This window comes from Blennius ocellaris (assembly GCF_963422515.1).
Source record: "Blennius ocellaris genome assembly, chromosome: 6".
Lineage (NCBI taxonomy): Eukaryota > Metazoa > Chordata > Actinopteri > Blenniiformes > Blenniidae > Blennius > Blennius ocellaris.
The window spans coordinates 12584598-12611559 of NC_137655.1; the positions used below are offsets into that span (position 1 = coordinate 12584598).

Genomic DNA, 26962 nt, shown 5'->3' on the forward strand with positions numbered 1-26962 from the left:
GAAAAACCATAATAGAGAAAAGAGCATTGTGTGCACAGTCATTGATGATGCAGTCATTACTTTCATCTGCATTTGATAGTGTCAAACAATTATTGATCAAATATACAGTACTTGCAAATATCCAAATAGAACAAACACAATGTTATATATGTTCATATTGTGAGAATGTATCTAGCACTGACATGTTCAATGTTATCAACTCATTTACAGATTATGATATGAGCATTCAAAGCACTGGCCCAGGGCCACAACAACTTCAAAAATTCAGTCGAATCAGATACAGGACATCAAAAGATTACACGCTACAAAATGCTGCAAAAGAAATGTAACCCCTTAGTAAAGCAATGACCACTGTGAGACACAAAATGTTGCGCAGACTGAACAATGATTCGATAATGGAGCCCTAAATTATGCATAAACATTGTGGGCAACATGTAGAATGCTAAATGGGTTCATTGTATTTTGCACTAGAAGGTAACATTAAAATTGGCCTTATGATGATATTTTAGTAATTTTGGGTTGTAATTGTTTGATTTTGCAAAAATATCTACATTTTCATCACGTATGCTCTGCGCCACACTTTAGAATTTAAAATTAAAGGCTGTTATGGCTCATATGGTAATTATGGCACTATTTTACTGGTCAGTCCCATTCAAGATGATGTAGTGTTGTGTCGCCCCTGAACTAAAATATGTTCTTTGTCACCCTGCTTTTAAAGCCTCGTTTGACAATTTCAAATAACAATAATAATAATAATAATAATAATAATAATAATAATAATAATAATGACGATGATGATGACGATGGGATCTGTTAAATCGACAAGGGTAAGTAGACTAGAATAATTATAGATAAAAATAACAAAAAGGACAAATGTAAAGGTATTATAATAGAATAAAATCAAAGAAAACAAAAATACAATGTTCGTGTGTTAGGGTAAAAAAAAAGGAACAATTTCACTGATTGTTTTTGTTTCGTTATTTAGCTTCTAAGATTGCGTGCGCATTTGGGTTTTTTATAGTTGGAACTGATTTTGAAAAAGTTTAAGATATCAATATAAAATGGTTTTAAAAAAGTCGCGCATGACTGAACGAGGGGGGACGGAAATTACGTCACATGGATTCAACCACTTCCGTGACTCTTTCGCGGGAAATGCAATAGATCAGGAAGTGAGTGTGAGCGGTTTGTTTTTCGACTAGTCGACACATCGATCTATCTCGGAGAAGTTAAGAAATAAAGAAACTACGTCTCATCATGGATACCGATGCTTCTGTACAAACTAACGACTGGAAAAACACGAAGGAATCTGTTGCAAAGTTTCGACGACTGCTGCTTTGTTCTAAATGGTAAGTTAAGCCTTTACTAACGTGGTTATCAGAGCCATGCCGTTTTAAATTGACTTCCGAAATACTACAAGGCATATTTAGTGCTGTCGTTGTGCGAATGCTAACTCGATCATGTTTGTTTGATCAGAAGAATGCATTTGATTGTCAGGTTTACAATCAACAGTCGTTTGAATAGAATTCGAAAAACTGAAGGGAAGTGAAACTACTGAGAAAGGACAGCTGTCACGCTGCATTGTGTCCTTTATTCTTTAGTGGGTTCTGCTGCTTTTTGCTGGTGAAACATCTGCTGAGAGTCGACTGCATTGTTTCCACTGAGGCAGCTCTGTGTGTTTTCTGATTTCTCCCTGCTTAGACACACCTGTTTGATTTTAACTAACTCCATAATGATTGATTGGTATCAGGTGGGAGCAGTCAAACATACAGAAGGGAGGGTAGCATGAAAACGGAATGCTATATATATATATATATATATATATATATATATATATATATATAATCTTTTCAAATCATGACTTGGAGCAGCTTTATAAAATACTCCACAAGGTCAAGAAAAAAAATATTGTGCAAAGTGTGGTATTGCTGTATACGAATAATGCAATTATCCTTTGTATATTCCCAACAAGCTGCTCCAATTCGAACGCGCAGCAAATGCACGTTATAACCCTGAGCATACAGCCAGTGTTTATTTCCCACTACCCTCTTCAATCTGTTTCAGTAGATTACAGCAACATAGAAAATAACATTTTACTGATGTGAGATTGTGCAAATCAATTTTGAGTTTCAAGTAGGAGCCCTCAGTCTAGTCATGAAACACAGGAGAAAATCCCAGTGAGGTTTCGCTTACTTGTTGATTTTTTTGGCCTCTGGTGGTTGTCTGGTTGCTTCCTATTCAGGTGAATGCGTTTGAATAGGTGGATCCGGCGGTGTCTGAAGGAAGAATCTGTTGCACAGTCAGGACCCTTTAGGCATGTGACAGAGGGATCAAGGGTTTGAACAAAGTGCCTAGTTGCTACCCAAATATAATGCAAATACAAGTTCATTAAAAAAAAAAAAAAAAGGGACCGTGAGGCTCTATCGTGCGGAAAATATGGTATGTCACCTAGTGAAAGTGCCGTCCGAAGGTCACAACAACTTGGTGACCTTTAGGAAACCTCCTTACCCCTTTCCTTAACCCTGTGACGTTATCCACGGGGTTAAGGAAAAATAGATAGGAAAGGAGGGACTATTCGGATGTATCCTTGGTCTCAAGCCAATTACTGATGACAGATCCACTGCTTCTTTTGATAAATAGCTCAAGTAACTTCTTTTAACTTTTTGAGCTTGCTTTTACTTTACATTGTTTTGGGGATTGCTGAGTAGTGAATTAAGCAAACAATCAATACGGATGCACATGGTAATGGAGGTCTTTGTTGCTTGATTTTATTGTACTGAAGACTCATAACTGTCAGGTGTTTTTTTTTTGTCTCTCCTTTCAGCTCAAATTTAATGAAGGAACCTTTGTGCCTTGGCTTGTGTGAGCATATGCTGTGCAGGTAATGTAGCCTCTATGTATGCTACTCTGATATGGTCACTAATGCAAAGTACTGTAACATTGTGGATATAATGTGAGAAACTCAGGTGTAGCTAATAAAGACAATAATGGTCCATTCATGACCACCAGTTTTGTGCAATTGTCACTGCTGGCTCACTGACTGACTGCACAGGACATACTGGCCCATCTAACTGGGCCTGAAAAGAAACACTTTCCCTGTGATAATGAATTCAAAATATCCACATCGAGAGCGGTCTTGCATTCCTTTCTGAAAAATGAGGATTGATTGAATCAGTCCAATGAAATACTGATGAACAACAGCGGGGTGTGTTGTTTTTTAATATTATAGCTATTTCCAGAATTGCTGGCATCCCCAGTTTTTAAATATGACATTCAGAACAAGAGCATAGACTGGAAACGTATTGTGTTGTCCAGAAACCTTGCACATTTAATTTAACAGAATGTGTTTGTTTGCGTTTGTCAGGTTGCATAGAAGGTAGTTGGGTATTCTCGCATGTTGAGCATCAAGAGCAGGACCACCAGACTCAGAAACAGGTGCTTTCTAGCAGCTGTTAGACTGTTGAACTCTGATGGTGCCCCGTAGCACTGCAGCCCTCCCAACTGGCACTGACGTCACACCTATTTACCTGTTTACTATTGTGAATTCTGTATATCTTGTTTTTATTGTGCCTATTGATAATACTTTTGTTATATGTTATATTACTCTGTATTTTATTTGATTGCATTCAATACTTTGGCAATAAAGAATCCTTTAATTTTTTTGATGCTTAGGTTTTTCATAGTGTGCGACAATGAACCTCACCACCCCATTACCAGAGGTTAAGACTTTATACATAGTCTGGAAATGTTATATATTATTTTGCTAATCTTATCAATTTGTATTATTTAGACTTGCAATGAATACAGTGTGAATCAATGGTCTGACTGTGTTTCTCCTTCACTGACAAGTATGCTCCTAATCCAGGATATGTGTTTATTGCTCAGGTCCTGCGCAGGCCCCCGGGCAGGTGATGGCTGTGCAGTGTGCCACAGCCCTGCGTGGGTGAAAGACATTCAAATTAACAGGCAGCTGAGCTCCATCGTAGAGCTCTTTGGCGGTTTGGACTCCCTGCTCAATCCCGTAAAGCAACCAGGTAGATAGGACTCATGTATGTAGCAGCTCACAAAGATAATTCACATGTTATCCTTTGTAATCCATGCAATTAATTTATCGTCTGTCTCACCTCACCACATCCCGCTCTATCTGTTGTTGATTAACATGTTTACACATTTTTTTTCTACTGCTCTAATCCCGAAAGACGGTATTAGCAGGTTTGTTGTTTTTTTTTCGCGGGCTTATAATTTTTATTGCCCATCAAGCTAATGGCAGTAATTATGCATTGCAATTAAGCACATTAGCGTCCACGTAGATCTCTGCTTTGACAAAGGACTTGAGGAGATTTTTTAAAGCTTTGCTGTGATGAGCATATTTTTAGGCTATAGTTTTAATTCACCAGGAAAACACTTTCAGTTAAAATAAATGAATTGGGTTCATCTCTTCTTCTGGCAAATCTGATTGTTAATGAGTCACATGCAGTCTGGTTATTTTTTTTCTTAAATGGATAAAATTATATTTTTGACAGCAATTCACAATGGAATGCCTACACAGAGAAAGAAGTTATTTTAGCATTAAAGTTTTTTTTTCCTTTTTTTCTTTTTGTCATCTTGTATATTTCATCGCAGACTCCACAGCAGAAGATATTCAACCACAGGCTGAGAGCCATGTCCTTAAACAGAGGAAGAATTTCAAAATATGGTTCAGTCCCCGCAGTCGCAAGGTACGCTGCACAGTGGAGAAGCCCTCAGATGTCACCGTGGCAGACGGCACATCTCCTGGAGAAACAGCTGCTGCACAGCAAGTCATCCAGACTGCTCAAAACCAGGACCTGTCTGTTTTCAATTTCATCTCATCCTCCCAAGACTCTGGCCCGTCGTCTCCTCAAAGAAGCTGTGGAAAGGCAAATATAAAGAAGAGGTCAACTAAGAAAAACATGAGCAATAGGCATGTGGCAGCCACAGGAGCCAAGACGACCACACGTAAACAGGCCAAACAGAATAATAAGAATAAGAGGCTCGAGGCCATAAACGAGCAATGGGGAATCGCGCAGGAGGTCCACGACACATCAGAAAAGAAGCAGGACTGCTCTGACGGGACAAGAAGGTCCAGTAAAAGGGTTTCGTTTCTCAGCCCCGCTCTCACCGCCAACGAGGCTCAGCCCAAAATGCTACAGAGGAGTGCTAATGAACTCAGTGCTGCCAGGGGCACAGTGGCAGAGTGTGTTTCTGAATCCAGCATCGGCGTACCGAATGGCCAAGCCCAGCCCAATCATGGTGTGTCGAACAGTGTCGCTCAGCAGTGCAAACTGCCTGCAAATGACCCCAACTCAATGAGAAGACCCAACAAACAGGGCGATACATCTCCCTCAGAGAGTTCGGCAAAACGATCCCGAGGAGAAAGGGAACCCAGCCCCTCAGAAAGCACACCAAAAAGACCAAGAGCTTCTCCAGGGAGACGGCGGAAATCATTAGGCCGCATGTCCCCCACAGTTCTCCACCCTCGGTCTTCAGTCAGCCCCACAGGAGGCAGCCCCTCTTTCCTCACTGTTGTGTCCACAGAGAGCCACAGACAGTCCCCCGGTACTCCTTGTGCATCTGCTGGCCGGCCCACCACGGGAAGCCCCACAGTTATGAGGAGAAACCACAAGGGAGAGACCCCGCTGCATCTCGCTGCAATAAAGGTTGAGACGTTTCTGAATAATTCATCAGATTTACTTCACTCAATTTTCCGTCACATTGTGGAAATGAAAATGCATCTGCAGCCGCCTGACAATTTAAGGGGCTGAAATACAAAATGCATAGCTTTAAACAACTTGAGCCAACAGATTTGTGTATTTGACTCGCAGGTAATTAGAAGGGGGTTGAATCAAAATTGAACAGAATGAAAATTAAGAGTTCCTATTATTGCTTTGTCGGCTTTGTATTACCTTACACGTGTCCAAAGCTAAGGATTTATCAGCAGTTGAAGGATAAGGAAATGAGTGGTTGATATAAGGAGCATTTGTGCCCTCTCATCTTTTTTTAATGTCTTTTCAGTGGCACAGTCACAGCTATATATCATGTTTTCCCTGAGAGGGTTGGAAATATTAGTCTTCAGATGATCGGACTGCCACGCTCTGGTCTGTTGAGATTAAAACCTTCTTACAGTAATCCTTGTAAACATAGTTGTAATCCCCCTCCGGATCGCGAACAAGGCAATCAATGGCCCACTGCGGAGTGTGATTGATAAAGTGCCGGGCTTTGGTTCGCTGGGATCAGCTGCCGTGTTTGAAGGGTTGCATTTACAGGTCTGCAGTTCTGACCCCCGGTTTGTTGTTCTCACTCGGTCCTGCAGGGAGACGTCGAGGCTGTCAAAGAACTGCTGGAACAGGGGGCTGACCCCAACCTGAGGGATAATGCTGGGTGGACACCTCTGGTAAGTGACATTTGAAGGGCTTTATTTGCTGGGTGCATTTTTTTAAATGTCTTCAACAAAATATAAATTGTTCAAATGTTTTTGTTTGTCTCAAACCCAAATTTGTATCTTTCCATTCACGAGTATCTTTTAAAACTCGTGTTAAAACCCATTTTTATTCTTTGGCTTAGCCTCAGCGTGAGACTCTGCTCTGGTTTTAGTGCCTTCGTTTAAAAAAAAAAAAAAGTTTTAACTTTTTATGTTTTGTTTATTGTTTTACCATCTGATTGTTTTTATTGCTTTAACTTTTTTTTTTTTTTTTTATTGTTTTAATGTTTTTATTTTGCCTCTTATATTTTTATTTCAATGTACAGCACTTTGTCTCAGCTACGGCTGCTTAAAGCGCTTTATAAATAAAGTTGAGTGTCTTCTATCTGGTGAAAGAATCTAGACAGTGTGCTTTGTGTATTGTGATTCAATAATATCCATGTTTCAAATTTTTTCCTTTTGGCATACTGCTGCTGAGGTTGGCTGATTTGGTGTTTTTCTTTTTACTTTGAACATTCTTGAAACAGAATATATCTGCTACTTTTTCTTAAACTGAGCAAAACATTCGTACTGTTCACAAAAATGTAACTACAGCAACACAAACTCTCTGACTATTTAAAATGAGTTCAATACTGAGAGTTGAAGCAATTGTTGAGTGCAAAATGAATCAAAAATCTGGCCAAGAAGAAGTTTCCCAACGATCGGCCGGGAAATGTTTTACTGCTGTCTGAGTTTGTTTGCCCTCCCCCCCACCATTTGTGGATGAGCGCAGGACTGATTGCTTCCACTTTTCATTGCAGCATTTTATGTGGCTACAAGCTGTCGAGATGCTCCACTCAAACCTGAACTCTCAATTTAAAATCCAACGGTTTCTTGCTGATCTTTACAAGTCGTCGGCAATAGATCTCGAAATGTGTTTCAGTGCTTAAATAATGTCTCTGAAGGCTGTGGGCTGCATAATTTCACATGCCACACTCCTCCAGCCTTCAATTACGCTCATGCCCCTTTCATATTTTACAGAATGGACGCAATAGAGTTTTAAGCTTGTTAAATTAGACTGAGCCATGTGTCGGTGTGTTTGTCTTGCCTGAAACTAGCAAAATGCAGCAGATTTTACTGTGCACTTTGCAAATCCATGGATTCTGGTTCCTGACTGTGAGCAAAATAAACATTTGTTTGCTACAGATGGCCAGCGCTAAAGAGAGTTGGAAGGATCCCAATGTTGCATGAAGCGGTTGTCATTAGTCCTGCTCTTAGTTTGTCACTTGGGAATGAGGCACGTTCCTGTTCTTAAAAAAACAAAACCGTGTACACAATACAGTCTCTACTCAGTTTTTGCCACTTCATGTTGCAGAAAAGACAGATCGTTAAGTCCTTGCTTTTTACTACATGACCCAGATGAAACTAAATAGGACAGGAAGAATTTGTAGTTACACTGCGCAGCTGCTCTTCATTGCATTTCCAAGTGAAGCTCTGAGTATACTTGAACTTTACCAAGTACATTTTTTGTTTAGGCTGGAAATATAAAGTTTGGAAACGCATTTATTAGGCACTATCTCCAGTCATGTTAATTTTAGAAAGAAGGAAAGTAGGGCAGAAAATGTGTTCTCCTTATATAATCTCACGCAGTGGGAGTTATTTTTCCATGAAATGAATGAAGTTGTTTCAGCTGTAACGTCTGGTCATCGTTTCACCTCCTTCATATTAGAAAAGGTACATTACAAATAGTACCACATTGGTCATCGGACTACTTTGAGACATTTTCATTAATCAAATGGCACCAAGATGGCGAAAGATGAATTGTTTGATCCATAAAGTCACTCCGGCTCCTTTATCTTTCAGCATGAAGCATGTAATCTCGGCCACGTGGCTGTTGTGGAGATCTTGGTCTCAAAAGGAGCTCTTTTGAACACCCCTGGCTACGAGAACGACTCTCCACTCCACGACGCAGTGAGAAACGGACATCCAGCCATTGTCAAACTGCTGCTGCAGCTCGGTGCCGCACAGAATGTTCTGTAAGTGCTCCCCCCCCCACACCCACCCTTTTCATTACACTGATTTTACAGACACAATTAGTTTTTGTCTTGTATTCTGCACCACAGCCGGGGTTTATAAAGGGTTTTTGAACGTCTGACAGGCCCGCGGGGTCTCTCACCACAACATGAAGGTCAGAGCTTTACATGTAATGTGAGATGCACCTTCAGAAAGAACCAGAGCAGGGAAGTGATTTAATGAATCACTTTATTATGTGTTGCATTGGTCTTTTGCAGCAGCAATTCAAGTACAGAATTGAAGCTCTGACACCTTTTTAGATAAATATATATAACCTTGTATGGAAATACTCTATTGATCTAATCCTTGCAGTTCACTACAAAAGCATTTCCAGCCATTAAACTTTAGCATCTTGTCACAGTGTTTTTATTTGTATGAAACACTTCATGTTTGCTTTTTATTAAAATATACACCATAAATTAGGAGACCACAAACTTGATGAGGCTATTTGGTTTAGGTTTCCATGACACCATCAACAGATTAAGATTAATTTAAAAGCACTCCACGTGTTAATGCGGTCCAGTTCAGCATTACTAACCCATAGACCTGATTAAATGAATATTCTCCCCTATAAGTAAAGAATAATCTGTGTAAAGTATTACCGTCTGTAAGGGAAGTATATTTGTGGGATTGGCAGCAGAGCTCATTTTGTGCGTTTCACCAGTGAAAGCCTTAACAAATCTTCTCTGCTTTGTTGTTAACTCATTTGGTGATGTTTTATTAGTTGGTTGATTGAATGTAAAGAAACAAGACATGCTGACAATTAAAGATTGAATTAACCTCCATAGCGGTGTATGTGTGAGAGAGACATGGTAGAGGTGGAGTTACCCAGCTCTTGTGATTGTGTATGGTTCTTCCACATCACCAAACTCACTATTCCTCACTTTTTGTTGTTCAGAATCACAACAAATCGGGGAAAAAAGCATAGTGAGTCTTCAAAAGCTGCCCGTAGACAAATTTGAACATATCTCATGGCCATTCTTTTTTACTCTTTCAGAATACTCGTTTCTCCTGGATGTTAGAATTTTGGCAGTTCTAATTGGATTTGTTACGTACATAAAACAATTGAATATACACTATTAGGTGTGAAGATTTGACCTTGCGCAGCCCCTGCTGAGTAATATTGTGCCTCCAATAGAACAAACCTGCGTCAAAAAGTTTAACTGTGACAGGAAGGTACGTTGTGGAGTTCTACTGTATAACCTCTCCTTTTATACACATGTTGGAGAAAGTATTGCAAGCAACACGAATCTCTGAAGAACTGGAATATTTAGAGCAAGTTAATATTTATTGCGCGCCTATTGTGTTTCATCACATTACATCATAGGGTAGCTTCTGTCCCTCTGGAATGTTTTCTACTTCTTCAATAAATTGTGTCTGTTTCCTGACCATTTTGCCAAGCTCTTTTAAAAGAAAGGACCTGACTGCGTGGGTTTTCAGATGTAGTTGAAATGCTGAGGAGATGGTGGTCAGTTCGGTGAAACTACCAATTCTTTGATTACCGGTAGTTAGGTTATGAGTACCTATCATCTCATGTCTAATTTCTTCATTTAACTGCATTTGTCTTGTTGCTTTGATGGATAATGATTGCAGGGTCATACATTCCCTCTTATTTACTGATGTGCAAGGCGAGAAAGAGGTGGAGACCAGGACAGTCTGTTTGGACACTGCAAGATGTATGCGATCCTTGTCTGAGTTTCTCCCCTTACCGCACATACACACACAAATGCGAGACATCTGCCAACGCAATCCCTAATGGAAAGACTGGCACGCGGTTCAGGGTTTGGAAGCACAATTTTTTTTTTTTTTCTCAGATTGTCTGCGTGTTGTTTTTGAATGATCTGGCAACAGGTTGGGGTTTTTTTTTAGGCTGGTTTAAATCAATTGCTGCCTGAGTAGCTTTTTTATTAGCTCAAGCATTGCCTGGCAGTGGGCAGATAGTAGAAGTATTATAGGAAACCCTGAAAGAGGAAAACTTTTATTTATTTATTTTTTGATAGCTTGACAGCATGCACTGCTCAACATAAATATCCACACATCCATAATATACACTTCCAAAGCATGCTGGTGAATTCAAAAGAAGCTATTGGCTGTCGCCATGTGTGGTTATGGCCGTGTTGTATGAAAACCATTTGGCCGTAATGAGATGTGTGAAACAAGGCATTCAATATATTTGAAGTGGCTGTCGGCTCACTGCTAATGACTGCCCCAAGCCCCACGCACTGGATCTATACAGACGTTAATTAACATCACCTGTGTGTCTTGTACCAACATGCCAATCCATTATGCTGGATTAGTATAATTATACTACATGCACAAATGAGCAAAGAGAGCCACCAATTGTTTGAAATTCCAACACTTGAATGTTGTAGGAATTTACCAGCAAGTCAACAACAACCTTTCTTCTTTACAAGAATACCAGATCTGGCATATTTCACAGTAAAGTGGGCGTTGCTACTCTCTGAACGGTTGTCTGCTTCTTTACTGACATTGAGATGTACTTCATGATGTGCCCTGCCTGTGCAGAAGATTCATTACTTCATTGGAACAAGTGCACTGTGCTGATTTTTCCCGGCTCTGATACTCTGGACCGCCCCTTCGTCAAAGGTTTGGAATATTTTTATGTTATGGTATTCTTTGGAGTACCAAGCAAACTGTTGGAAGTCATGTACTACTATTGATGTGTTTCCAGTTTAGCATTAGAGTTGAGACATTAGCAACAGTGTCCTCTATGATAATCACTTTTAAGGTCCAGTGGTTTTGATATTGGTAACTTGTTAGGACCAACATTTTAAAAAAAGAAACTGAGTTTTAACAGCCATCATAACTTCTTCCTTTTTGCCAAGTGCAATGAATCAAGACTGTAACAGAAGTCTCGGTTTGCTTGGTGCATACCAAATGGCAACAATCATAAAGCCACAAATTGTTCCATCAGATTGGTTTGTTTTATTTAACCTGTGAACCATGAATGTCGAACAGCCCAAAGCCAGCCCATCCGCAGATCAGTCTGGGAAACAAAATCACAAATTACCATCGCACATTGACAGCAAATTTCAGTAAAAGTAACTATTTAGATTTGTCCACTTGGGGCATCCAGAACAAAACCTCCATATCCAGCAAAAGTCCAATGCAGCAACAACGGTATTACTGGGGAAATGGTATTAGTATGAAATCTATACAATCAGAGTGATCATAAAAAGATGCATGTTGAATGCTGCAGAGATGATTGTCCCAAAACGTCAGCTTTGTTTCAATGGACAATATGTCTATCAATGATGCTTAATCAAGTTTGAGACGACACTCACTTTTGGTTTGAAAGTCCAAATATTTGTTTTATTAAATGTGATTGTGAATAAGTAGTTGATGGAGTACGAGTGTACCCTGCCTGAAATCGGCTCCCGTCCCCAAATATTCTGCATAAAGCGATACATAAGATGGATGGATCAAATATGTGACCTCTATGATCAAAGATTTTGTGTAAATACAGTTTTTGTATAAATCTACAAACATCTAAGTTAGAGAAAAAAAAACAAGCATTTTGATGTTTTATGTAAGACTTTGGGAAGAAGGGAGGTTTTTCAGAAAAACTGAAAGATATGAATGGATGTTGGCATGCAGCACCATGTATTTTGTCTTCAGCTCAAAACCTGAGCCTCCTCTCCACGGTTTGAATACTTGTCATGGTTACAGCGGGTACCCACCAGAAACACCACCGCCTTCCTCCCACTTGTGTGCTCAGGCAGAGGCCTGTGGGAGAGACACTGTGACTTTCCCTCCTGCACAACTTTTTCACGATTCTTTAGATATTCATCTCACACTCTGCTGCTCAAACTGGCTTGTGTGTGTGCTCGTATGTATAAGTGTCAGGGACTTTTTATGTTTGTTTGTAACTGTGTGTTTGTGTGTATGTGGCTTGGGGTATGAATCCAAATGAAATATTTTATGGACCAGTGGACCTATTAATTGTCCCCCAGGTGTTATCTTTGCTGACGCCTAATCTTTTAGAGACAACCTGCTGGGTTTGGTCTTCTCTTCGTCTCCTCCCCTTACACCAACCCCCCACCCCCCACCCCCCCTCCTCTGTTCCCACTTCCTCAAGGTGACCTTGCTCTTGTTTCATGCAGCGTCCTCAAACTTAAAGATAAATACTTTAAAGCCGTTTCCTCAGCGTCCCTGTTGGATTCGAGCGAGTCTTGCAGTTTCATCATGTTGGAGACGGTGTGTGTAAAGTTGCTTTTAAGATGATGTTGCACTTCCTATGTTCTGACATGTGACTCCACTTTTAAAAAGAAAGATAAAGTACACTATCTGTATAGGTGATGTGGTCTCTTCACCACATGAATGTGAGTACTATAATTTTAAGTATGAAATTCCTCAATGTGTTGCAGCCCCTTGATATGACTTTGCAGTGTGTCTGGTGCAGTGTTGTCGACCACCTGATAATATGTTGAGCTCTATAATTACCAGCAGTACTACTATCAGTATGACGGACCTACCTGATTAACTATAGCTGGCTCCCAAAGGAGAAATGTTGACTACTGATATGAGGATTATTAGCTTTATAACAGCCATGTAAACTCCTCCTAATCAGATGTAGCACCTTTTCATGTCTCAGAATCACAGCAAGCCAGCACATGAAGAATTACTGCAGTTTTTTCATGGGGCATGATATGTGAATTTCTCTTGGAGATCATTAAAGTATTTATCTATCTATCTATCTTTGTGAGCAGTGGTTGCCGTGAGGTTTGAGAAACGGACTGGCTTGAGTCCCTCTGACCTATCAGCTCCCTGGGCACCACACTGTGACAGCCCACTGCTTCTAATATGCATCATTAAGGTCTATTATGAATCAAATGGGTTAAATGCAGAGAGGAATTGCAAAGTATCATTCATCTATTCGCACAGTAGACTGATGAAACCATGAGTGCTAGGTTTTCTTATTATCAAAGTCACGTAATCTAAATTTAAAGGTGCCTTTTTTCACCGAACACAAATCTCTCAACAAAAAATCGCAAGTCTAAAAAACTGATGGATAGATCTCATTTCAAAATGAACAAACACACAAAAACCTTTTTTTTCCCCATTATATTCATTCAGTCCATTCAGCAACATTGCTACTAAAAAATACTCATTTGATTTTTTGTTTTTTATTTTTAAAGGTTTTAAGATAAGATAAGATAAAATGAGGTAATCCTTTATTCATCTCACAAATTGAGGAATTTACAGTGTTCCAGCAGCAAAGCAGGATGGCAGAAAAAAACCAAACTATGAATCACACAGTGAGCAGAAGAGAACTATAAATCACACAGTGAAAAAAATTGATAAATATATAATAAAAGAAAGTAGCATAAAAAAGAGCCAGTCGCTTAAAGATGTAAGTCTGTATGGACACTATCATACACATAGTGCATATAAGATTTATATAAATTATTACAATGCAATCAGAATAAAAAGATTAAAATAAAATCAGGTGGCGATGACCTCTTATAACATTTTTATTGCACAAGAGGTAGAAAGGAATTATCCGGTTTGTGGGTGTGTGTTGTGATCTACTGGGAGCACGATTGGTTTAACAGTCTGACTGCAGCAGGGAGGAAGGACCTGCAGTATCTCCCCTTCAGTTTTACACATAATCGTGGGGTTGTTGTGTGTCAGATTATGAGTAGATAAATGACTTGTGTAGTAAGACTGCAACATAACAAAAGTGCTGTGTGCACTCTATGGACGGTTTCAACACGGCAAGAAATGTGCAATACATTTCATACATTTCACACACACTAACATTGAGACAAACATGTAACAGGCAATTCTCCTCATTCTTTAATTTTTTTAGTATTATGTTGATGATTGCAAATTAATTTCATTTATTTCGAAGATATTATGGCCTTTTTCTAGATACCACTAGAGGTACCTGTACCATCTATGGAGAATCGGTAATCTATTGTATTTGAGCTTTTGCATGAAGTCGAGCACAGATTTGCTGCTTCGACCTCATATCAAACTATTATGCCCTAACAAGTGAATGACACACACAGGTGCACAGTTTCAGAGAGCAAGCAGTGTGTGACATTGCCAGATTGTTTTGTTCAGTGCTGTGTGATGACAAATATTGAATTCTAGTGTCCTGTTTGGTCAGAGACCAAAAAGAAAAAAAACCTCTACATTTGCACAAAATGTGATGAAACGATAAGAGAATGATTAACTTGTTTGAAAAGACTTTGCTTTCGACTACACAATATAGCACAAAGGCTCCCTTAGTTTGGGAATAATGGTGCCAATGCAGTCACTCAGGCATTTGGGACAGAAACAGACTTCAAATATTAGTTTAGGTACATTTTCATCTTTTATCAGATCAGAGTATAATCTGTCTTCAGTCCTCACTGGCCAGCACATTCTCATATAGATTATGATGAACAGGAAAATTAGTTTTTTTTGAAGAAAAATAAAAAGGTAACATCCTTTATCTAAAACCACAACCAGCCAAAAGTGTTTTACATTCCAGAGTGGTATGGCTTGACTGGAGGGCTTATCCTGGTTTCCATCAAGCTCTTCATGGACACTGTTCACTGGTGTATGTGGTCGAGCACGAGGCAAAAGCAGAGTATATTTGGACGAGTCTTGCCGAGCCTGTTGGTTAACCACGCTGCATACCTTTTTTCACAGGGACAGTTTAAGTGATTGATTGATTTATTAATTGTTTTGGGATTACCCTAACTAGGTAAACTTATTTAATTTTAGTATTTTGTCAAGCTGTTACCTTCATTTGATCATATGTAATTTGGTTTCAGTTATAAACAAACATAACATTAAAATAATACTTAATTGAAATGCTAGACAGTGAGATCATATTCTGGGATTCTCAAGCAGTTCCGTCTTTTCCTACATTAAAATCCTTGTATTGTTGGAAGTATCTCTGCTTGCATTAAGTGTTTGAATTCATAAATAAACCAATTAATATGGAGCAGGCCTGCGCATCGTTCAGCCCTCTTGGTTTTCTCTAACCAGCACACTAGAAATTCAAACTTACTTGTAGCTGATGCATGAAATAAGTCTGCTTTGCTTTTATGAAGGTGGTAGCATTATCTTTCTTGTGTATTAGGTTCAGGCTTGTGGTTGTACCTGAATCTAGCTTGACTGTTTTGAAGATAACACCTGGATCAATGGATAAAATGCACAAATAAGTACAAGAACTTGACTGCATAGCTTCAATATCGTTCCACATTTTGCTGTTTAATAGTTTTTCAAGTGATTTCTCTGGGAAAATCAATTGTCTACCCGGGTATTTGGTGCCAGAACAGAAGATCTCTTTCCCACTGTATCGTGCATCATTCATTTTCTCGCGCTTCCTGATTTAATTCAAGTAACTTTGTGTTTGATAATGTGTTTTCATACTTTTAATTAGCGAAACTGTCCCCATGGTCACCAGATGGGCTGCACCTCTGCACGTGCATAAATCCTGACGTATTTACGTACCGTGAGACGCCGACTCACTTTATCTTTTCAATTTCTCTCCTCTCAGTAATCTGCATGGAAAGCGGCCTGTGGATTACGCAGCAGGTCTGGAGATGCTGCAGATTTTTCAGGAGGTCTCAGAAGGAGCTCAGTATGCTAATGCTCATACATCTCATAGCCCCTCAGCCAGTCTCTCTGCGGTACGTCTGCATGGAAATGTGAACAACCCTTGAAATCTGGCTTGAAAGGCCTCCACGTTTCTAAGTTGTGTTCTTCTGGTCTGTTTCAGGTGACTGATTGTACAAGGAAGGATCAAACCACTGTGTTTTTGGCCACTAAGCTATCTGCACCCGAACGGCATCAGCTGGCAAAACTGGGACTTCTACTGGGAGGGAGGATGGCCGACACCTTTTCTGGCTCAGGTAGTTTATGACGTTCAGATACTACTTCCTCTGGGGAGGGCTAAAGTTTTTGGGGTTTTTTTGCGTTTTGGAAAACTGGTCACAATGAGTGCTTTTTCCAGTTATGAATTTATATATATATATGTATATATATATATTAGTTTACTGCCAAACCCTCTACAGATATGTGATCAAAGGATTTCACACTTGACCACCTCAGAGCATTTGCAATCGCGACCGTCTCTTGCCCCCAGTCCCGTTGTTTGTTACAAAGATTATACGTTGTGTATGCTGTTTTCACCACCACAGAGGTTTGTTTTTTTCTTTCTCTTTTTTAAATCTAAAATCGCCCTTTTTCAGCAGAGCCCAGCTTTAAAGGCTTTGCTATCTAACACAGACCTGTTTGTATTGTTAAAGCCAACAGGAGTTGCTCGAGGATTATCACTCACAAAGGTTCAACGGCACCTAACAAGTGCTTTTAGAGCTGTATACATCATGGTGATACAGCAATGCCTTCACTGTTGCATAATAATGGCCGGGAAAACACCAGAGAGCAAAAGTAATTGAAATCATTCCTCATAAAATGTTTGGAGGTACTGTCAGAGTGATGAATACACACTAATGAAAAACAGAAGGCTTTCTCAAACACTCCTCCTCTGGCCAGCAGGGTGGATCTTGGTGCTTTCATGGGAATGGAGAGTTGTTTTTTTTGCTCTAGATTTTGATTTGAAATGTATAAATACACGGCCACTGAACGCTGTAAGAAGATTTTGCCTGCAGATATAATTATGTTCATTTTTGAGCTTGTCAGCTGCGCCCACTTGTTGAATGAAGAGGCAATAAGCTTGTGTTTAAAAATTAATTATCCTATAATTATGTGTCCTCGTCTTTTATGAAATAAGTCTCAGCATGGGCTTTTGTTTTTCTGTCTTGATGTGTTTTAGGTTGGCGGAAAGTTTGTGTTCATTCACTTTGTGAGATCTGGACTGCACTCAATGGACAAATCAGGAATCAAATTCATGTTTCTGAGTCTCTTAAAGTGTATGTGCCTAAAGTTGGTGGGAAGCAGTATTGAGTGTCTTGTGTTTTCATCACCCCACAGAAAAAAACGAAAAGAAATATTGACCACACAAAAATTAACATCCAAATAAAATCAGTTGCTGGAATCCCGAAAGATATGCTTTATTGGTTAAAACAAATGCACGTCGTGGAAAATTCTGCAACATGGATGAGAACAAGATATAAGAATACAGAAAAAAAAACATTGCTGATTTGACATATTACCACTATTGCTTAAAAACTTTGCATCCATATACTATACATTTTAATGAGACATGCTGATTGTAATGTCTGATTCTGGTACCTGTGTCTATTGAACAGAGAGGCGAGTGGTGATAATTCTGAACAATTGCACACATTGTCAGTTTGTGCTTCAAGGCATTTGTGTTGTTGCACTCCAGCACATGCAAAAAGTGACGGAGATCACCAAAATCTAAATAGAAAAACAAAAGTGCGAAAATCAAAATGCGATTTGAGGCACATTATAACTGTAGTTCTGTCGACTTGTTACTTGCTATATTGATGTCAATCAATCGTATACATGTTCCTTGGGTTTTTTTTTGTTTTTTTGTTTTTTTTTTACACTTTCATAGCATAAGTAAATTGTTGAAGCTTCATGTATTCTATTTCTTGAAACAAGTTCATAAGCAGCAACAACACCTGATGTAATATGTATTTCTATTTGTAGTGTTTAGGTTTATATATATTTTTTAAACAGCATTTTTGTTATTCAACGGTGACAAGGGCAGATGATCTCAGTGTTTGTCTATGTTGCGATGGTGCTATATTAAACTGACTGCCTCGGTGAGAAGCTGGAGTACCATCAACATGGCACTGGTAGCTTATATGGTTACTTAGCGGTTATGTTTACTTCACTCACTCCTCAAAAATCTACAAGAAAGCTTAGTTTCTTAGTAGTAAACAAAAAGTAGATTGAGTTTTTACCTACTGATGACCTGTAGCGCTGTGCTTTTCAATATGTTGCATGTTCATGTTTTATTGCGGGGAATGAAATTATTCCTTCACAGATGGTTATTTGAGCAAATCAATTTGCAGAGGGGACAAAACATGGCAAATAAATGCTATAAAATGAGAGCAGAAAAAGAGCCATTAACTCTCTCATATCCAGAGAATGTTTCCACTTTCAACAAATGTCCTGAACCGATGCAGAGGTAACCCCGCCGCTTGTGTCGTCAACTTTTCCGGCTGCACCTCACAATCATGTTAGACAGAAAGACAAAGCATAAAAAGGGTACATGAAAAGATTAATCCAAATGAAAGGATCACAAAACAGACTTTGCAGTCTCTCTCTGGTGACTTGATGCATGAATAAAAACCTCTCTATTAGCTACATCTAGTGAAGTTGTGAGGACTTCACCATTCCATCCATGAGGGAAATGGAGCTGAAACTGTACTGCTTCCCTCTTCCAGTGAGCCATGTCGTGGTGCCAGTAGGACAAATGCCCACCACCTACTCCACCCTCCAGGGGATTCTCGCTGGCTGCTGGATTGTCAGATACAACTGTAAGTATGGAGTGAGCTGTCAGCTGAACTGGCCCTCTGTCGGTGCCATTTTTAAAAAGAAATGTCATCTTAACCATTGTTCACACACCCTGGATAACTTTTTAAAGCATTGATTCTCCAGGACGTTCAATCCTTATTATCTCAAATGTTAAATGCTGTTTTGCAGATGACAGGATTTCCAGAGAGAAATTAGAATTATCCATAACATTGGATGTTTTTTGTGCTCTGATATTTACTGCTTTCAGTTCCTTTCTCTCATGAGTGATTCAGTGTACATTGCTTTAACGCTCTTCGTCATCCTCAAACAAGAGAAAAATGTGCCAATATTATCATTCTACACCCACTGACCTCGCATGCATACATTAATATTGCAAGACGGCAAGATAATGGATTTAAATAATTTGAAAGGCATTTGTTGTATCAGAGAGGAGAATTGTAATTTAGTGGAAATTACTTTCCCCCTGCAGCAAAAAGGAGCCTTCCTTTGTGCAGTTTCCATGTTCTTCCAGTAGATACATGGGTCTGTTCAAATTAATTCAGCTTCCAGTACTGCATAAACACATGCTTTTGAAGTTGAATGATAACATTAAAATGTCTGTCGGTTTGATTGCGTGGTTCTCCATGATGGACTTGCGGTGTTTCCAGCTGTCTCATTACAACATAAAGCTGGTATGGAAGATAGATGGAATACGCATTTCATAAGACAGCACGATCATCAGTTATCAATCTGTTAAGATAACACAGCTTGATTTTTGCTGGTATTTCTCACCTTTGGGGGGTAGCTTGACATTGATTTTCCTCCTTCCCAGGAGTCGGAAGAAAATATCAATAACAAACTCATATCTGTTTTCTAAATATAAAAATATTGCCTGCAGCTAGTTGGCAAAGCTTGGTGTCACCAGTGAAAACTGGAAAAAGAAAAAAAGAGGATGCTGCTGTCGTACTCATTAAATGCTCCTGCATCACACTGCAAATCTATTTGTTCATGTTTTTGACCTTTACAAGCATGACTTTCAGTTTCAGGTGAATACCTTCTCTTCAGAGCAGGGATCTCTATACGCAGTGCCTTTTATTGCATGCATGTATTGTGGTGAGAAACATCTAACAAATGTTATCGAACAGCCAATTTCCAGATCAATTGTTTGTGCCTGCCGCTGTGTGCACACACACCTGCTTACATGCAAGACAGTTAGAGTGGGAGGATGACTCCAGGTGGGGGGGGGTTAGGGAATCTTGGAATCGATGCACCACAAGTCTTCAATATGACCAACGATGAAAAGCAAGCCAACTCTTTATTCTCCCCGTTAGAATTGTTTTGGTTTTTTTTGCCTCGATAAATAGTCTCACATTTTTTCTCCTTGGCACCGTTGAACCGAATCAACAAGCAAACATATAGAGGAAGTCAGCTGCAGGGAAAGAAAAGAGAGACTTGCTGCCTCAAAGATTTTCCTGGCACCTTGGTGTGCCCTTGACTGCTGTATTTGTCAGTAGCCTCGTTTCTCTCTGTCTCTTTCTCTCTCTCTCACTCTCTCTCTGTCTTTTTGTCTGTCTGTCTGTCTCTCTCTCCGTCTTTCTGTCTTTCTCTGTGTGCGTGTGTCGGCAGCTTGCATGTGTGTTTCTCTCTCTGCCAGTAAGCCAACTTTGTGTGGCTGTGTCATTGTAAGATTCTCTGTTTGGACGGTATTCTGCCCCTCCCCTCTTCTCCTCTCCACGCAGGCTGAACACTTGACACAGCTTGTCTCCCTCATGACAATCGCTGTGGCATCCTATCTGTTTCTGGCCTTGTGTATGTGTGAGAGCGCACACCAGCTGCAGAATTCTCACTGTCACCTGCCTTTTGTACATTGCTGTCAACCAGGCCGAGCCCTGGCTTATCTCTTTATCTTTTATGCGTCATTGCAATGCACTTCCCATGGAAAGTGAGATTCTGTGTTTTATCCCATGTGGTGGGTTATATTGAAAGTGCAAATTCTAATCAGATTTATCTTTTCAAAAGAATCAGCATGCCTTTACTTAAGTTTGGTTAAACAAGCCAGTAAGCAAATGTTATTTTAAACTGAAAAAATCTGCAGTGACACTGACTTTATTAGAATTTGAGATGTACAGTTTAGTGTTATTCGATCTATACAGGAAGCAGGACTCTGCCAGCCCCCATTATAGCTAGAGATTATTCACAGATTAAGTTTTTGACCTTTATTTTCCTCAATGTGTAAAATAAGGCTTCATGAAAGAAACACATGGGCAGTTTTTGTCAACCGTTTTCTGCTGCCTCTTAATGCAAACCCAGCCTAAAACTAACTCATACATATTCCATAATCATGACTGCAGATTTTCTCAGGTCACTCTCTGTGAGAACACGGTGTATTCCCCGAACAGAAGGCCCTGTTAATTAGTACATTTGGACCGTTTCTTGTAATGTCCTGCAACTTTTCTAATTGTGGCTACGAGAAGCAGCCAGAGATGGAATCCTATACTTTATCCTGATGAAACTTGTCAATTGTCATATAGCATTACTTTTGTTTGTTTTTTAATGGGGCATAAAGAGTAAACAATTTACCTCAATCTGAATATTTCCGTGTTCGTGACAGCCTTTATAACTTCCTATGAGATCCAAAGGCCAATACAACACTGGTCTCATTATAAAGCCTTGTCTTAGCTCTGTGTTGTCCTCTTAATTAGATCACAGTTCCAGCTGGTCTCACAGTTAATCAAGCAAGCGAGTTCATCTTGCCACTGACTCTTTCATCGACTCAGGAAGGAGCGGAGGTTTGAAATATTTTCTGCGTTCTTTGTGAACATAATTAGCAAAAATGCTAATGACTCTTCAGCACTGTGTCATCGTCCGCAGTGATGAACCCCAGTTTCTTCCGTCTCCTCTGCCTCAGTCTCTGGCAGGGTACCCGTAAAAGGAAGCTGTAATTAAAGGCGCATGAAGAAATGTAATTACTCCCGTGTGTGTGTGTGTGTGTGTGTGTGTGTGTGTGTGTGTGTGTGTGTGTGTGTGTGTGTGTGTGTGTGTGTGTGTGTGTGTGTGTGTGTGTGTGTGTGTGTGCGTGTGTGCGTGTGTGCGTGTGTGCGTGTGTGCGTGCGTGCGTGCGTGCGTGCGTGCGCGCGCGCGCGCGCTGCCGATTCAGGCCAGGCTGTTATATTTTGACACGGTTTACAAACACCTATACTGATTTGTGATAGTAGTTGATATGTAGCCCTACCTGGTGGTGATTTTTTTATTTTTTATTGGAGAGGTTATACAGGGAAATGTTTACACCTTGTAAATGTGTCTGTGAGTCCATTTCAGTCTTTTCTGGCTTGAAGCATTGAGAGAAGTCTTAATGCATTTGTAATGACAAGAGTTATTCAAGCGCCATGCTCGGGTCTCTCCGACATCCTTTGTACCTATTTATTTGCAGCAAACTGTCTTATGTTCAACCAGAACTACTTTCAGTAATGTTTCCATCCGCCACTATTAAATTGTAAGTTTGGGGTTTGTGTTATAACTCCGGCATGATACTCTGTAATGGAACGCTTACTGAGAACAGCAGCACTCTGATCTGTGGCTTATTCAGAAGCTTTTTGTTCATCTGTGACAGTTAGGGGTCATTAAAATGTACAATTTTCCCAAAAACCTTTCTGCCTTGAGAACAAAAGCATCTTTTCGAACTTGGGGGAGAAAAAAAATTGCCTTGTTGCCGGCTGTCACAATGCTCCAATCCAACTCCGAAAAACCTCAAGAGACTGAGAAAAAGAGATGATGCTTGAATTCGGCTTAATACTTAAAACGAGGCTTGCATCATTAACTCCATCATGCTGGGAGCATCTTTCTCTCTGTCAACAACTGATGCTTTGCCAACACTTGAAATTCTCAAACTGGCGATAAAGCAGACATGAGCTTTGTCATCCTCTGCGAGCGATTGCCTTGTCACACTCTTTCAAGTCAATATAATTAGCTCTAACTTTAATTTTCTTTGTTCTCCCTCTTCAATGCCAGGGGTGGAGGCGTGTCTGCACAAAGGAGAGTGGGTGCCTGAAGCCGAGCATGAAGCAGGAGAAGGCCCTCAGCGCAGTCGCATCAACAGATGCAGCTTGGTAAATGAGCAACACTCAAAAAAAGACATCGATTCAATGTCTGGGGGTTGTCCCGGTCTCGTATCCTAGGCATTGGCACACAGTGCTCATTTGCATATGTGACCTGGACCTCTCTGTCACTTGTCTGTGTTCTCTAAGAGACGACAGTTTTTGTTCTGGGGATCATTTTTCCGCCCCCCCCCCCCCCCCAAGAAAGAATAATCATTTCCACTATTTAATTTTCTATAATCACCTTTTATTTGTATGATTAAACTTGCTTTCCCACTGGAATATGCCTCCTCAGGCATGACGGTGACTCCTCACGGAGCCGTTCAGTGGCTCCATCACACTGAATGGTTCGATGAGTGTGACACTAAGGTGAATCATATGCTGTGGTTTTGGCAGACATCAGATCTCAACCAAATTGAACATCTTGGGGAGAAATTGGACCATTTGAGTTAAATGGCGCACTGTCTGTTTACTCTGTGCCAAGTGCAGTGCAAGTGTCTCTGCAGGTTTCAGGCCAACATGGTTTTATTTTCCCTCACTATCCACACTCATGGAAAAGCAAATGGGCTCTCCTTCATCTGCACTCATGGGCATGTTGGTTTGTGAAATGGGTGTCATTGGATTTATTGTTGACTTCAAACAAGCAATCACATTTCCATCCAACTAAAACACTGTCTGAAGTCAGTGGTACACTAATATTTTTTGGACGTGGAGTACTGTGTGTCATGAGGGTGGCCAGCAAATTGCTTGACACACACAAGTTTTTCAGTGATGGTTGCAGGGGAAGTTGTTGTTTCATGTTGACTTATAAACCTAAATACATACAGCACCAGACAAATCTCCATCACTGAGTCCTTAATGAGGCAATGCTGTAAAATCATACAGTTTGCACAACACCTGAAACTTCAGCATCAACTTAAAAATGATCTCGGTGCGTCTGGATGTAAACTCAGCAGTTACTCGATCCTTAAGCTTGGTCAGCTGTGCCTCAGAAACAGGTTTCTTGACACAGTGACGTTCCCCAGTCTGCGGTCTTTAAATTTATGTAGATGTACACTGGTTTCATGCGTAACAATAATGTTTATGTTACTAATGTCAGTACAAGTTTCTCTTTGAGAAGGGCTTTGCATTTAGATCAACAATTGAATTGGCCGAAAGTGGACTTGCAAAAGACCAAAATATTTCATGCAATGTAGTATTTGAGACTGAGAGGCAAAAGTATAGTGGAAGCCGAATGGAGCAGAAGGACAGAAGCTATAAATAAAGACTGCACAACACAATTACCACATGAATGCCTGAGAGTGGCCAAGTCACAGTCACCTCAACGTGAACCTGTGGCAGCACCTAAAAATTACTGCTCAGCCACCAGTGGACATGACGCTTGACAGAGCTTGTTGTGTTGAACAGAAAATGGGGACGCTGCAATGTGGAGATGAGAAAAGAGAACACGAGGCAAACATGTGCCTGTGTCTGTCCGCGCTGTTTAAGATGCTGTGGTGTGCCTGATTGGAATAATTTGTGCAAATTTAATTACAATTTTATGTCATGGAGCCATTTTCCATTGATTATTGTAACAGATTCTCATATCTCCTGTGATTCAGTGCAGCAAGACAACATGACATGAATAATTGGTGAATCATCCTCGTAGGTATCTGTCCATAATGATGTGATTACCTGTTTGCTCCAGGAGGGTTACTGGCAAGGAGGAAGGGGAGCAGAGTAAATAGTGTGTTGTGCTAATCACCCTGGGCAAACAGATAGGATAATAAATATGCATTTTCATGAGGTGTTGAGGGTTCCCTAGTTTTTTCTCACCTATGCAGAGTCAGTTACTTTTTCAAGAAATGGTACATCTATCATAAACAAACAACGCATAAATATACACATGAGCAGAAGTGAAACGTAACCAAAGAATAGTCAAAGAACATCCGTTCCAGAAACTCTTGAGAGAGCTAATTTACACCCCACAACAGTTGAGTCCATTGATGCTGTGAATAGAACAGTCTCCTGTGGCCTAATTCACTGCCATGCTAAGTGCTTCAGAGTTTGTCTCGAGAATGCTGCATTAAAAAAAAAAAAAAAAAATCTTGTAGTATAGAAGTAAACACAAAGCTCGTGTACAGGCACTCGCCTGGATTTAGTTGCAAAGAAAATTATTCGTTTAACGTCATCATGAAAGAGGAAAATTTAATCATTGTGTCGACGAGATCCCAAAGGGCTGAAGCTTTCGCCTGGCACCGAGCGACGAGGCAGATTCTCATGAAAGAGGATGGTAGATGAGACATTTTAGGCCCAAGGAATTTATCAAGACATGAGGAAATCATAGCAGCTTTCACAAACGACCTAATTTGTTTTTTTGTTTTTTTTGTTTTTTTTTGGGGGGGGGGGGGGGGGGTGGTTTAGCTTCCGCCACTCTTCGATGGCTGCTTCTTCTTTCTCCTCGGCTCCTTCAAGGCGCCCACCAAGGACGAGCTCATCAAGCTGCTCCGCGAGGGTGGAGGCCAGCTCCTGTGCCGGCAGCCTAAACCGGACAGCGACGTGACTCAGACCCTGAGTATCGCCGCCTACCACGCCCTGCCGGGCTCCGACCAGGCCCTGTGCACCCAGTACATCATCTTCGACCCGCAGGGCGCTCACAGTCCCCGAGTGGGGAGGCGAGGAAAGGTGTGGTCGGCTCCGTTCACGTGGCTCATTGAATGCATTGCTGCCTTCACCCTCCTGCCAGTGCCAGACCCTCAAATGTTGGTTTAAAGTTTTTACAGCAAAGATAATCATTTGAAAGACTTCACTCATCCTAAAGCATGGTCATCAACTTTTTGCTCTTCTTCAATCTGTGGTGATTGTCAGTTACTTACTATTTTGTACATTAAGTCTAATATACAGTGGAGGCCAAATTATGTCACAAAATAATCATGAAGCAGAAAATAAAAACTTGCAACATCAATATTGTATTCATGAAGCTTTTTTTTTCCCTTCCCTCTGCTTTTTTTATGTGGTTGGAGAACTTTACCTGTAAAAAATTTAAGCTAAAGCGGATTTTGATTATAAATGAGTGTCCTCTACCTTCAAGCCCTTCTCAAACAAGGTCACACAGTGCTGATTAATCCGATCGCCGCCAGGTGACAGACTTAATCACTGTATTTCACAATAAACTGAGGCTTTAAATCTGTCTTGTGGATCACCTTCTGCTCTCTGGCTGATTTGCCACGTTTCCATAGCAGACTACCATGGTTCCCTCATGCTTACCTGAAGGTGAATATCATTAAATTCAATGACGCGCCTCCATTTTTCAAAATCAGGTTCTGAGCTTTTGACGAGTGTGTTAGAGCAATTTATTTACCAATTTATATCAGTGATTGTGGGGCTTCAGCCGTGGCTGAATATATGTCACAGAAGACTAAAATGCTGACGTATGCCTTTGTTGGAAAAAAAATGACTCCCAAGAAAAACCATATGACGACTGACCGTTTAAAGGTTAGAAAACCTCAATCATGAATTCACATTTAGTGAAATAGTTGCTGTTAATCCAACAGCAATGTTCAGTGAGCAGGACAGAGAGACTGCAGCTCAACTCATTCTAACTTGTCACAACTTGTGACCAGCTCACTCAGACTTTAGCGATTCTGTATGGGTTATTGCTTTTATGAGGTTATCACTTCAGTTTATTGTTAAAATAACTGCTAGCACAGATTTTAGTGCCTTATAAAAGCCTTTATATATCAGAAACTTATGAAAACTGAAACCTAATATTTTTTCACAACTTTTGTAAGGTGTGATTGAACTATCTGAAGGAAATTGAAAATCGGAGGTGGACACTCCCGGATGTGGAGGGCCGCAGTCACGGTTATGCGGCGTTCTTGCTTCAGTACAGCTGATGGTGAGTGGCTCCTTTATATAAGGCTTTGTGCGCAGCTTCATAATGATACCTTCGGATGAATTCAGGTATGCTGTTGCACTTGCAGGACAA

The 26962-nt window shown here is 40.2% G+C and overlaps 1 protein-coding gene across 1 annotated transcript; it reads left to right on the plus strand.

Moving 5' to 3' along the window:
- Window positions 1-1254: 1254 nt before the first annotated feature.
- On the plus strand, window positions 1255-25746 carry bard1 (BRCA1 associated RING domain 1; the record flags this gene model as incomplete). Its single annotated transcript, XM_080498172.1, has 11 exons — window positions 1255-1346; window positions 2822-2878; window positions 3883-4031; window positions 4621-5675; window positions 6329-6409; window positions 8279-8451; window positions 16008-16140; window positions 16230-16362; window positions 18832-18924; window positions 22910-23007; window positions 25399-25746. 11 exons carry the CDS (start codon window positions 1255-1257, stop codon window positions 25744-25746), a joined length of 2412 nt encoding a protein of 803 aa, XP_080354298.1.
- Window positions 25747-26962: the final 1216 nt, after the last annotated feature.